The sequence below is a fragment of the Miscanthus floridulus genome, chromosome 17 (genome assembly GCF_019320115.1).
Source record: "Miscanthus floridulus cultivar M001 chromosome 17, ASM1932011v1, whole genome shotgun sequence".
Classification (NCBI taxonomy): domain Eukaryota; kingdom Viridiplantae; phylum Streptophyta; class Magnoliopsida; order Poales; family Poaceae; genus Miscanthus; species Miscanthus floridulus.
This window is the reverse complement of record NC_089596.1, coordinates 3,071,861-3,085,938: the sequence shown is the minus strand read 5'-3', so window position 1 is coordinate 3,085,938 and position 14,078 is coordinate 3,071,861. Positions and strand designations below refer to the sequence as shown.

The 14,078-nt window shown below is 47.5% G+C and overlaps 1 protein-coding gene and 1 pseudogene across 1 annotated transcript; both read left to right on the top strand.

Annotated features, from left to right (window-relative positions):
* Positions 1–1,755: 1,755 nt before the first annotated feature.
* Positions 1,756–3,232, top strand: LOC136517915 (pentatricopeptide repeat-containing protein At5g56310-like; annotated as a pseudogene).
* A 516-nt stretch (positions 3,233–3,748) lies between these two features.
* LOC136517916 (pantoate--beta-alanine ligase-like) lies at positions 3,749–7,141 on the top strand. Its single transcript, XM_066511570.1, has 4 exons — positions 3,749–4,879; positions 5,205–5,318; positions 5,973–6,104; positions 6,778–7,141. Exons 1-4 carry the CDS (start codon positions 4,292–4,294, stop codon positions 6,907–6,909), a joined length of 966 nt encoding a protein of 321 aa, XP_066367667.1. The 5' UTR covers positions 3,749–4,291; the 3' UTR covers positions 6,910–7,141.
* The last annotated feature ends 6,937 nt before the right edge of the window (positions 7,142–14,078 follow it).

The following is a 14,078-nucleotide window of genomic DNA, read 5'->3' as shown; positions in this document are numbered from 1 at the left end:
CGAAAAACACAGATAAAGTATTGGTAACATACCTTTGCAACATACATTGCGGTCGCGGGAGCGGATGCGTGAATTTTTTTTTAATTTGCGGTGACTGAAGAGGAGCGAATAGAACGAATAGGAATGACAGTTTCTGGACGACGGGTTCAACAACGAGGGCGTCCGCGCGTGGACGTCTAGCTCCCAGCATTACCCCTGCCGAATCCAATGCAATTGGGGAGAGGGCGTGTATGAAGGTAATCTAAAGTGTTAGGGCCTATTTCGCAAATGCCCCACGCCATTGCGAGCCTCACATAATCAATGGGGGCCGCTGGCGCCCGGACGTCCGATGGATATGGATCCATCGGATGGTTCCGTGGACGTACTCCCCAGCGTGCGCTCTTCCTTCTCAGTTCTGCACCGCACGCTACCAACACGCCCCCCGGTGATGTGCGCAAGGAGCGGACCCACTAGACCGACGTCGTCGCCATGAGATCGCGCGCCCCGCGCGAACTACCGCTGTTGTGTCTTCATCGAACGAAGAGCCCCGCTAACACCGACGAACCCACGACCCACGATGCCTACAAAGAGCCCTGCTAGCCTCTGTGTCGCGCGAGTCCGTACGCCCCCAGATCGCCCCGTAGCCCGTCGCGTCCGCCCCACGCCCGCGACGAGCATGCTGCATGCCCAGCGCCCCCATGGCCACAGCACCCCACGTCCGCCGGCCCCAGCACCTCCGCCCGCTAGGCCCCGGCGAACCACGCGCCCCCGTCCGTCCCGGCTCGCCCCTCCCCGGCCGAACAACATAGAAAGCTGGAATAAAAACACGTGCAACATCATGGAAACAACTACTGCAACATTAGGCTGAAGCAGCTGAAACACCAAGAACATATATATTGCAACAACAAGGAACAACAGCTGTAACATTAGGATGAAGCAGTTGAAATACCATGAACATATTATTGCAACAACAACGAACAACAGCTGAAACATTATGGTGAAGCAGCTGAAACACCATGAACATATTATTGCAATAACACCGAGCAAACTGCTGCAACAATAGGTTGAAGGAGCTGAAACATTTGAAACATATTATTGCAACGCTCGAAAATAAAAACACCTGCAACAACATGGAACAACTACTGCAACATAAGATTGAAGCAACTGAAACATACTATAACATCTCAAGCAGTACTATTGCAACATCGCAAAAACATTTGTTGCAACAACCCAAAAAATTCCATTGCAACATTAGAAATCATCTGTCGCAACATAAAAAAACAATTGTAATACGGCGAGATCTGACCCCGAGAGCTCGCCGGAACCCTAGCCACCGCCGCATCCCTTAGATCCGGAGGAGGAGGAGGATGGCTCAGATCCAGGTACAGAGGAGGAGGAGGGAGGAGGGCTCAGATCCAGATCCAGATCCAGAGGAGGAGGAGCAGGCCTCAGATCCAGATTCCTCCGTCACCTACCTCGTCGGAGCCACCACCATCGTCCTCATCTCCGGTGGGGTGTGGAAGCGGGGTCGTAGGGATAGTGGGGGTGCATAGAGGTCGCGGTGGGCGATGGATGGAGGGAGGAAGGAGCACCGGCGGGCGGGGGCGCGCTATGAGCTCGCGGGTGCACGGGCGCGGTGTCCCCCGTCCCAGCGACGGCGCGGAGAGCGGGCAGGAAAGCAGTGCGGAGGGGGAGCGGGTGCGGGGGAGCGGCACGGAGAGAAGAGCGAATGAGGGGGAGAGGGTGCGGGGGAGCAGACGGAGCCGGGGAAGTGTGGGGCATCCGACCGGTCGGACGCCCGGTCATAGCATTACCGATAATCAATCGGATGGTTCAGAATCGTCCCAAATTTGATCCTGGATATATATTTGAATAACCCGAGGGACCGGCCGCAGAATTTCGCGCCACCGCGCCCGTCGGCGTCATCTTCCTCCGTCCCAATGCTCCGCCGCTGCCGGCGCGTCCTCCTTCTCCTCGTCCAATGCTCGCAGCTCCGCCGCCAGCGCACCGTCACGAGGTCCTGTCCGCCTCCGCGGCGACGCGCCCGTGGAGACACCCGTTACACCAGCAACGACGATACCCACGCCCTCGGCCTCGCGCGGCGGAGGCGCGACGCCACCGGCACCGCTGCTCTCCGCTTCCACGGCACCGTCGCGGAGCCCTCTACCCCGCTGCGGCAGAGCGCCGCCCACGACGACGTCTGCTCGACGACCGGCCAGGACCCCATGCCGCAGCACAGCGCCGCGGCTGCTCGTGCTGTGCTCGATTACGACGGGACCTGAGTGAGCGCGATCTGACGTCTGCCTGGTTTGCCTTCAAAAGATTGGAAGAGAAGGATGCCATCACATGGACGTCGATAGTGCAAGCTTTTGCGAACCATGGCTGTGGTTACCATGCCTTACAGGGCTTTTCTCGGATGTTGAGACATGGGTATAAACCCAGTTCAACTAGCTTCACTGCTGTGCTGTCTGCTTGTAGGCATGCTGGGTTGGTTGAGAAAGGTCGCAAGATGTTCAAATCCATTTACCATGTTTATGGAGTAGAACCAACCGTTGAGCACTACTCTTGCCTTGTGGACCTTCTAGGTCGATCAGGGTATGTAAGGGAAGCCAAGGAACTTGTCGATGGTATGCAGCAGGGTATGTGCGATGAGGCCATTCTTGCGACGCTTCTGGGAGCCTGTGTGATGCATAATGAGGTGTAGGTAGCAAGAGAAGTGGGTGAAGATCTTGTCAGATTTGACCCCTCTTGTTCCGGAGGCTACAGGCTCCTGGCCAATGTATTTGCATCACATGGAATGTGGGATGAAACAGCAAATGTGTGGAAGGTCATGAGGGGCAGCAAGGCGAAGAGGACGCCTGGTTTTAGTCAGATTGAGGTTAACATGAGGAATCATGTGTTCTACTCAAGGGATCAAGAGCATCCACAATGCCCTGAAATATATGAGATGCTGAATGACACAATTATTGTTCCTCAGATGAAGGGTTCATCATGCATGGGATTCTGGGAACCGACTCTCTTGTCTGATGCATTGGAGGATCCACCGCCCGGCGACCTCGGTTGCCTGGGCTTGCTGGAAAAGTGCAAAATAGATGTTACTTTGTCGCAAAAGGGTAAACATGGTTCTTTGGGGGGCTAAATACTTTTGGGGGCTGAAGATCTCCGAGGCTCTAAAAAGCTTATGGGTCAGCTGAAACTGCTGCAAGCATTTACCAAGCATAGTGTGCCTTCTGTACACTGTACTCATTTGTGATATGTGGAAAGTAACCAAGGCCTTGTTTAGATGATGGTTGGGAATCAGTATTTGGTACTGTAGCATTTTCGTTTGTATTTGACAAATATTGTCCAATTATGGTCTAACTAGGCTCAAAAGATTCGTCTCGTAATTTACAATAAAACTGTGTAATTAGTTATTTTTTTATCTACATTTAATACTCTGTCCAAAGATTTGATGTGATGGAGAGAGAGTGAAAAAACTTGGAATCTAAACAAGGCCCAACAGAATTTCCTTTTGGATATCAAAGGGCTCAGCAAGAAATTCAGTTCTTCAATTATTGTTTCCCCTTGCGGAATTGTAATAATGTTGACATCTTTTTTAGTAGAGAGCAGCGAGCAGTGTGGCTTGTCAGCACCTATAGTTTGAAAAAAAAAAACTATGGTAATCCTGCCTAGGACATATTGATTAATGAAGCTGCAGCAGTGTGGCTTGTCAGCATCTATAGCTGGCAATCCTGCTAGGATATAATATAATGATTAATGAAGCTCCCTGACCTTGAAAGGAAACTGTTTATCCAAGGTTTGTCTTGTCAGATGAAGTGAGCATTGTTCTCTCCTTGGCCTACCACAAGTGGATGCAGATACACCGAGATATCCAAGGGGATGTGGTAGCAGCAATTTTAGCGTCGATGCATGGGGGTGTCAAATACAATAGGGATGCTCTTAAGGACTGCCTTTATTCTTTTTAAGTTTGTTTAGCTTTTGCTCTTTTGTACAGATAAAATTTATAAAAAGAGTTCAGCAGGGGATTCCCCTCCTGTTTTGCTAAAAAAAACAATAGGGATGCACATATATGCGTCCCTATCATGTCCACGAAAGAGTCTTACTAACCTGGATGCTACTGACCGTATGTATTGTTTTTGAAAGACTCGAGGAAAATTCCTTGCTTTCCCTCCCCTTCCATTTTCTCATGAGTCACCACCGTCGCATCCCACTCCCATTTATTGTCAACAAAGTTCGTCTTTTCCTCCATTCTATTCTATCTTCTCGGTTTCTGACTTGTTCCGGGTCTGTGCGTCTGATTCCATTTTGACCCATGGCGGCGGCGGCGGCGGTACATGAGCCGGAGGTGATCCGCGACAAGGCGGCGATGCGCACGTGGTCGCGCCGCCGCCGCGCGGAGGGAAAGGCCGTCGCGTTAGTCCCCACCATGGGCTTCCTCCACAAGGGCCACCTGTCGCTCGTCTCCGCGGCCGTGGCGGCCTCCGCCGGCCCCGTCGCCGTCGTCGTCTCCATCTACGTCAACCCCAGCCAGTTCGCCCCCACCGAGGACCTCGCAACGTACCCCTCCGACTTCGCCGGCGACCTCCGCAAGCTGGCCGCCACCGGGGTCGTCGCCGCAGTCTTCTGTCCCCCGGACCTCTACGTCCGCGGAAGCGCTGACGGCCCCTCCGCCGCTGGCGTGTCCGGCGGCGTGGTGTCGTGCCTGGAGGACGCCGGTGGGCATGCGCACGAGACGTGGGTTCGGGTGGAGCGGCTGGAGAAGGGGCTGTGCGGGAGCAGCAGGCCCGTCTTCTTCCGCGGAGTGGCCACCGTGGTCGCCAAGCTGTTCAACGTCGTCGAGCCGGACGTCGCTGTATTCGGGAAAAAGGATTATCAGCAGTGGCGCATCATCTGCCGGATGGTAACAACTTTGACATCGACACAGACATAATTTCTTCCGTTTAGGATCTGCAGAGAAAGACAGCCATGGCAAATTGAAACCAGATAGGCCTTAGGCCATCGACTGATGGTGAATTGTAACATTTCAGACAATGACTTTTGCTTCACCAGCCCCCCCTAAAAGAAAACAAAAAATTGGCACTGGGTGTCTCTTTAGAAGCCAACTTTGCTTGTTTTCTGTTTTCATGTTCACTCCAACTCTAGCCCCATGTAATGTGTCTTAGCTATTTATCTCAGATCAAGTTTATCTGATTTCTGTTTCTGATACAAGCTCTTGCTGTTTTCAGGTTCGCGACCTCGATTTTGCTATACAGATAGTTGGTTCGGAAATAGTGCGTGAAGCTGATGGTCTTGCCATGAGCTCTCGCAATGTAAATCTGTCACACGAGGATAGGGAGAAGGTCTGTCTTTTACTGGAAGTTGCAATTTGTTTTTTGTAATGTACCTTTTTTTTACTATATGGTACAACAATCACCAAAAAAATAGAGAAGTGAGGTTTAAGTATTTTGTAGGAAAAAAAACTTATTGTCCAGTTTCTTCAGTATTTAATTTAATCAGGTTGGATTCATGCAGCAACTTTCCTGCAGTAGCCATGGTTGAAAACTATACTCTGTTAAGACGACTAGTAAATTGCCATTACCGTTTTGGTTCTGCTTCGCTGTCCTTGTGCAGACCCAAAAGCTATTGTCAGTGATAGAACTAGATAATAAGGGAAGAATGGGAGTTAATCTGCAAATGCAAATATGATGATTTTAGGCTATAATGTGATAGTCGACTGCATGTAAAATTTGTAGAAGAAACCATAATTTTCATACTGTTACTCATTATGCTGATTTTCACATGTACTAGATTACCCTTCCCTGTGGTGTTGCTTCCATGCTATAGATCAGAAGATAATGGTAGCTTTGTAGTTTCATTGTTACAACTTGACAATTTGATTTGTTTGTTAATAAAGTTTTGCTGCATTTGGATTACCTTCGGAGGTAACTTTTGTAAACATCTTTGTTCCTTCTCACAATAAACCTAGCTGTTAACGGTGGTCATTCCTTTGTTAGGCGTTATCAATAAGTAGATCACTGGTGGATGCTAGAACCGCTGCCCTCAATGGAAGCAATCATAGCCAACAAATAAAAGATCAAATAGTACAGACACTTACTGAAGCTGGTGGTCAGGTTGACTATGTTGAGGTAATGTTCTACACTTTCTACTGTGCCTCCGTGCTGCTCCTGAACAATACTACTGTTCATAGGTCTTCTATTAGTTTTTTGAAAATAAAGACAGGAGCTCTGCCGCTCAATTAAGAAGGAAATAGAGTTTTATGTACAATGGCACCTACGGTGCCCAAAAGCACCGGTCATAGGGCCAAAACACAAAGGCCACAGATCACGCACTTGTTGTTTTACCCCGCAATACACACGGCCCTACGCCTCTGAATAATATCCTCCTTTGCTAGATAGGCGACCTGATCTGCCGTTTTGTGTTCATTTTCGAAAATCGAAATAGGTCTTCTATTAGTGGTTGAGTTTTTTATTATCTCACTCATCATGGTTTTTCTTCTTACTGTTTTCTTTTAGTACAATATAGTGCTGCTGGACTCCCCCTGGGGAGGGAAACTGCTGAAATCTGCATGACATGTTGCAAATTTATTGCCTCTGATAGTAGAATTTAGTACAACTAAACCATCTTTTTTTTGTTATGAGAACCCAGTGCTTAATTACCTGATATGATGGCTACTACTTGTTTTGATTAGGTTATTTTGTTAAAGCATGTATAGAACCATCTCTGGCAACATGTTATAATCAAGTGATTCCATATTTATTGATTCAAATCAAAACCGACCTTTATTTGGTGTCAATGCAGATTGTGGAGCAAGAAAGCTTGGTGCCTGTGGATAGGATGGACCGCCCTTGTGTAATTTGTGTCGCGGCATGGTTCGGAAAGGTCAGGCTAATTGACAATATCGAAATCCAGTCGACGTCCTCTGATAGATAACTCTGTTGTTTGTCTATCTGCTGAGCCTTGATGAATGGAGATGTAGACACGGCTTCTTGTTGTGTAACGAGTTATAGCGACACGTTTTCTTGTCACAAATACCTTATGCCTGAATGGCTAGAGTTCTCTGAATAACAAATACTGAGGCTATGTTTGTGCACTGCTTGCTCTTGGACGCTGTAATGCATATGCTCATCTAGACTTTTACAACAGACTAGTGTATATTAGCCGGTGAACATTTTGGTCTTCTCAGCAAGCAAGCTCTAACAGCACGTCCCGTGAACGGATTTCTGTTGGAAATGATGGAAGAGGTCCTGCCCCAGCGGAACCGTTGAGTGACTAGTCATTTGCGCGCGCCCATGCGCGCGAGTCACTGGCCGTGCTTGTATCTGGGCAATGGAGAATTCGCAATGGAAAAGCACTGATAGTGAACGCAATAGGCATTTGCATGTACCATTTAGCTAACAGGTAGGCCAACGATGCATTCTAAAACAACTGCGATCACGTGTGATATGTCAAAACAACACATATATATTTTACGCGAGACATAAAGAGTGTTCAAATCGTACTTAGTCTTACACGAGGCAGGCCTACACTGACACGTTAGATGTCTAAACAGTACATATATTTTACATAGAACAGTCTTAGGGCAGAAGACAAAGGAGGCATACACTGTGAGATGGCACGACATAGCGTACTGCATACAGTAAAAGTCATAGTAGCAGATGATAAGATGTAGCCCCTAAGGAAATTGGCATATGCTTGAGAGGCTGCCCTGATCTCCAGTGCCATAGGAGCACAATGCTTAGCACATGTCATTGGACCACAGGGCTAGCTATAATATTTAAGGGAAGTAGCTACTGCTCTTGAGCTTCTCCTGATCTTGGTTATGAAATGTCACTGTATTGAAGCCTTGGATTCTAGCTGAATATCACCTCTACGCTGCTGCTCATAAGCTTCTTTAAGGATCTCCCTACCCATGTCGAATTCTTCCGCTGGCATACAAAAGTGAGAAAAAGTGTTCATTGAAGTAATCTAGTAGCGAGAATGGTAAATGACATATAAGATGATTGTTTGCTATGTCTATATAAAAAAAGATGACCATCTGTTCATTACCTGTACTACCACCGAAGCATAGTTTTTTTTATGTCTGTATGTAGGTGTGTTGAATCAGAGTGACTGCAAAGGTGAACCTTAATGAAACTATTTTTGTAATATCTCGTGAAAATGAGCGAGTAGCTGTGGCTGCAACCTGTTTTCTGTTGACTGTAATTTTCCTGACCTTCAGACTCTAATCTGTAAATAGTATATCAACAATAACATATTGGTAATATAGAGGTTACATCTTATTTTGTGTTATTTTCTAATTTGCATAGAGAGTCTAGGTAAGTTATTTTTAGGATGTCATTTATAGTGCATCTGCTTAAAATGGTCGAGACCGTGAAACAAGAGTGATTAAAATACCCCAGCTAGAAGCAGTATTTCCACTCTATTTTTGGCTTGATATGCTCCCATTAATATCAGTAATTGGATGCCTGATTCTAGGATTTTTCGAAAGCAGTGAAATGACAATTAAATTACTTAGGTAAGTCTTTGCCAGGCTCCAAACATTAACAACATTTAGTTTAGCTTCAACCTCAATATACACCTGGCAAACAGACGTATATAAAAATAAAAAGCAAATCAATTTATGGGGCACGTTCATAGGACAACACTAAAATGCTAGCAAACGTATAGAAAGACAGGTTACTTGTGTTTAATTGCTCTCAAACTTCAACCTCGCGACATACTCAAAGCATAAGTCAGTGTCAAAAACTACAGAGTTCAACATATAATCAAAAATATATTTTATAGACTGGCTATCCATTTGCTTCCTATGAGATAATAACCGTATGATCAGACTGTAATTAACAACAAAAAAGAACTGGCAGGAAACATTGTTCGTGCTTTCAGTTCTAGACCTTCTTGAACATCAGGCAACATTTAACCCAATTACCCAATATTGTTAATAAAATGTTCATTTTGTTGGCATACATTTAACCCAACATGCTTTATATGCAACACATCGGTTGGTTGTGACAAGAAAAAAAATATGGACACTGTAAGGTAGCTATCAGTTCAAAGCATATAGAGAAGAAATGCTAGGACTTAAATAGTTTCTAATAAAATCCAATTTTAGAGAATGCGTAAACTAATCCGGCGTTGGACCTGAACACTTATGTTATTATTGATATACTATTTACATATTAGGACCAATCATTTATGACTTTCATACAAGCTTAGGACCAATCATACATTTACCAATAGACCGTTGCAGCTCTTGCTCCGGGTACCATTCCTTCTCCTCTTGCTTTTTATCTGTCCAACAATCATTCTATGAAGAAATTAAAAAAAAGTGTGAATGAAACCTAGATTCAAGGAGCAATATGGTAGAATATATGATGGGAGGAACCAAACTGTGATTATTGTAGGATGATAGCACATTAGGTACTGAAATTATTGTAGTGGTTTGCGCGCCCATGCGCACAGAACAGAAAGCCAGATTTCTAAACCATGCAAGATGTTTAAATACTACATATATATTACATGAGACATACATAAGCCAGATTTCTAAACCGATATGCAAGGTGTCTAAATAGTATATATATCTTGAGACAGTCCTAGGAAAGGAAGCCAATGAGGCATAACGTCAATTAACCATAATTAACCAGAATTTGCCACAAAACAGAGTAAGGAATATAAGGTCAATCCTAAAAGCAGAATCTCTAGACTGAATGCTGAGATACTTTGTAAAGGAATACATACCTAAGGAGTTAATCATCCCTCCGAACAAGGTACCATGAGCCCATGGCTCCTTCCATTCCTGCAATTGAAATGGTCGTATCAGTTAGTGCTGAAAGTTAAAATATGCATCTCAGAAACAAAGTTTACAGGTGGTCTGTTCTTATCAGCACAACCCAACATGGCAACAGTTAACTATATAAGGCTAAAAATGCTATTCTAAACTGAAAGTGGGTGTCTTGAATTAACAAACACATTTTTTAGCCTGGTAAAAGAACTAAAAGTCAGCTCTGAATATTTATGTTAAGAGTGAGCTGTATATATGCTAGGAATCCAAAGTGCATGGCCTCTACATGAACATCTTTTCCTACAGAGTAAAATGGAGAAAGTAGATAAATGAACATCTTTTCCAAAGTGCAAACACCAATGCTGTTGATCCCTTTTTTAACCAATCAATTTCTTTAGCCATCAGAATTGACGAGGTGGTCATGAATATACATGGGCGCGAAGCATCTATAGGACATTCAGATCAAGATGATTCGGACCTGTAAAGACCAACAATTGTAAGCAATCTAATGGAAAACACACATGACCAGACACCACATGGCAAATCTAAATGAACAAGACACAAAAAACAACTGAAAGCAAAGGATGTACGGGTCATCTCTGAAAACTGATTCTATTGGACTGTACAAATCGATTTTTGGAAAGAACTCCCTTGATGTAGACTAGGTCCGATCTTCCGAAAGGTATGATAGCGTCGATTGGTGGAGACTCGATGTTCACGATCTAGGCTTCGAACCAAGGCTGATTTGGACCCCCGCAACCGTTACACCACTGCTCCGTTGGTTACCAACCACGCGAACGTGACTGACCTCACCGAGAAGGCTTTCCTGCAAGCGAATCGAGAACATAAGCAAGAATGGGATGAACACAATCTAAAATTGCAAATAAATATGAGGCTTATGATAACAAGAAGGAGTTCAAGTCTTTATTCAAAAGGACTAATCGCCACAGGCGAACAAGATCAAGAACTGGGGCCCTGATTCACAGCAAGCAGCCTTGGCGGCACAATTGCAGCAAAATGATGTCTGTTTCACAAAGAAATCAAGAACTAAATAAAACCCAAATCCTAAGGAGAGCGACGACTGCTATTTATAGAGTCTTGGGCGTCACCCCTGGACGCGCCCCCTAATGGGCCCAAACACGATACATGGTTAACCGGACCAAAAGACAGTGTCACAATACCCTGGTAGATTCTGGATGCTGACTTGTTTTGACGATTCCCGTTGATTCCGAAGGTCTTTTGACGTGAAACCACTTGGATTGGCTTCCTTATCAAATTATCTTTCCAACCATATGGGGATCGTCAAAAACGGAGTCCGGATGTATCCTGGGTGACCAGTTTAAGCCAGACTGGTCCTGGAGGCCGAGACAGACTCGAACTTGAGTTGCTTTGGGCCTCCACCTCGGGGATTCAAACTGAATTAGCCTCGGACCTTCTTCTTGACTTGGACACCCTTGCTGGCCTCCTACCCCTCCATACCATGCGCCAAACATGGTCATATGCATGGGTGTCATGTCCTCATCACCCCTTCTCTTCCTTGACCTCGACGCATCACAGTACACTGATGAATAAGCATCAGCAATCAACAAAAGGAAACAGGAAAGCCGAAAATCCTCATGAACACAGAAGCTAAGAGAAGCATAGAGGAAACATGCTCCATCCGTCTCTGCGTTTTGGATCGGGCATGCCCCCTCCACTCTCCAACCGCGGCAGCACAGAAATCGAAATGAAGAAAAAGAAACGAAAGCACACAAGAGTATAGACGAGAGCACGAACAGATGCATCGAGAAAAAAAAATGTGGCCCGACATCGCTGGAACCCCGCACGCTGGATCCAGGTGGTGTTGCTGGGAGGGGGCCGGCCGGTTGGGTCGCTGCTGCACCCGCCCGTGCCCTCGGGCGGGTCACCTCCTTCCACTCCCGTCGCTCCATCGGTCGCCCCATCCGGGTCTGCCGCCGGAGACCCACCGCCACGCTCGCCCCTACACCTTCCTCCTCGGTCGGGCACACGCGGACTGCAGGGCGGAGGTTGGGGATCTGGCCTGGGAGCAGACGAAGTACGAGCCTAAAAATGTACCGGGAGATTTGAGCATCACCGGAGCTAAAAAGAATAAGAGCGAGAGAGAAAGAGAGAGATGAGAGATGGTAGTCTACCTCGCCATCGACGCTAGATCCACCGATGCCTGTACCAGGGCTGCCGCACCGGGCCGCCTGTGATCGGGGCCGTCCGCGCCGTTGCGCCGCCATGTCGAGGGCCGCTCAGGCCTCCGCGCGGGATTCCGCCTGGGCTGAGGCCGCCATACCGGGGCCGCTACGCCGCTGAGCTGGCACGCTTGCCCGCACCCTCACTCGTACTAGTGCGAGAGAGAGAGAGGAGGAGGAGCGGTGGAGGCACATGAGAGAGAGGGAGGAGCGGTGAGCAGAGTGGAGAGAGGGGGAAAGCGCGGCGGACAGGGCTGATATTTTCTTTTCCCGCGCGCCCGCACCACGGGTGTTGAGAAGCGCGTGTCGTGCAGAAGCGTCCCCGGCCAATGGCCGCTCAACAACGGAAAGCGCTCCCGGTGACCTGGCGCGGGCCATTTCGTGCTCGACAGCACACTAGCATAGTGGGGCCCGCCGGTTTGAAGCCAGCGACGGCCAATGCAAGAGGGAGGAGGTCAGCCGAACGGGGCCCGCCTGGCCGTACCATCACCGCCCCCTGGTCAACGAAAGCACCACCGATCATCCGGCATCCAACGGCCGGCAGTCGATTCATCGACGTGGCCATCCTGAGGCCGCGCCGGCTCCTGCTGTTCTCTTGTTTTTCAATGTTTTTGATGAGGCTAAGGAAAGGAAGCTATTGATGAATCAATAGAATCAGAAAATGGGCCCCTGGCATATTTTGCGGTAGTTGCTTTATTGGAAATTTAGCCTGCCTTTTTCTTCCGGTGATAAAATTCTGACTGTTTCATTTCACATGCAAATGGTTGCTGCAAACTACTGATGGAATTTTGTGGTGGACCCAAATACTACTAGCATTGAATCTGATCATGTTTTCTCTCATCAGATCATTGCTTTCAGATTCGCTCTGTTAAACACACTAAATCGAAAGCTCTGATGTGTTAGTCTACAAAACTTGGACGCTTGGCCTCTTCAGACCGCAGAGTTGAGCTGAGTACTTGAGTTGGGTCAGTGCAGTGCAGTGCAGGCCTCCCGGTCCTCCACAGAGCTCCAGGTGCAGAGCAGGGCACCTCCCTCCACAGAAAGGCTGCGGGCTGGTACTGTAGGGCCTTGGAACGGAAGGCCTGCCTACTCAGCTCCGCCTCCGCCCCGTGCTTGCGTTGAGCCGCTCCTCTCCCCGTCCAATTCAATTCCTCCGCCGGTGGCCGGCCTCCCGAGCTGGAGCTGGGTGGCCAAGCACTATGGAGGTGCAAGCCCTGGTGCCGCATCGTCTGCGGCCCCAACTTCCGCCGCCGATTCATGGAATTCCACCGCGTAGCTCCACTGCTCGGCTTCTTCTGCAACACCTCCAACTCCAATGCCTCTTGGAGCGAGCAGACTCTGCTCCCCGAGTGCATTGTAGATAACGCGCCCACTGCCCTTGTGGGGAACACACTCTACTTCATGACTGATTCTGGCGCAAGGGTTCTTAGTTTTGACTTGGCCACATGGGAAACATCTGTGATTCACCTACCTCCAGCTTCCAAGTGTGCTCATGGCGATGGAGGAGGATAGTGGGCTGGGATTTGGAAGAGTGGATATGGACGCCATACTGTCCCTCTGGTCAATGGAGGTGAATCAGGACGGAGACATGGGATGGACCCAGACTAGAGTCATTGAGCTTGAGAAGCTGCTTCCTGTCGACGCCGACTCCATCTTTTGTAGTTTCCTTGGCTTTGCGCATGTTGTTGGTGTCTTTTTTGTGGCGACGTATGATGATGGATTATTCAGTTTGGATCTTAAGTCTGGTCGGGTGAGGAAGGTATACGAGGAGGAATGTGATGCATTTGACTACCTCGGTCGTGTTCCCTACACGGGCTTCTGCACTCCAGGTACAACTTTGCTTGGTTTATGATTTGCCAACAACCTACGTGAAAAACATGGATAGTATAATAATGGTATTGAACCCCAGTTGTGCTGTTACCATCATAATTGTGTTTCTTAACTCATGATAACTTTTGCAGCTTGCATTTTTCATTGATGAGTCGGAATCTGGAATTATGTATGCTGGGGTCTAAATGGTAAGCCTTGTGTGATGTAACAATTAATCGTTTGGTACTTGATTGTTCCCTTAATGCTCCCTACACACTTGTACTGAAAATTGTGAGTAAGTTAGAATTGTG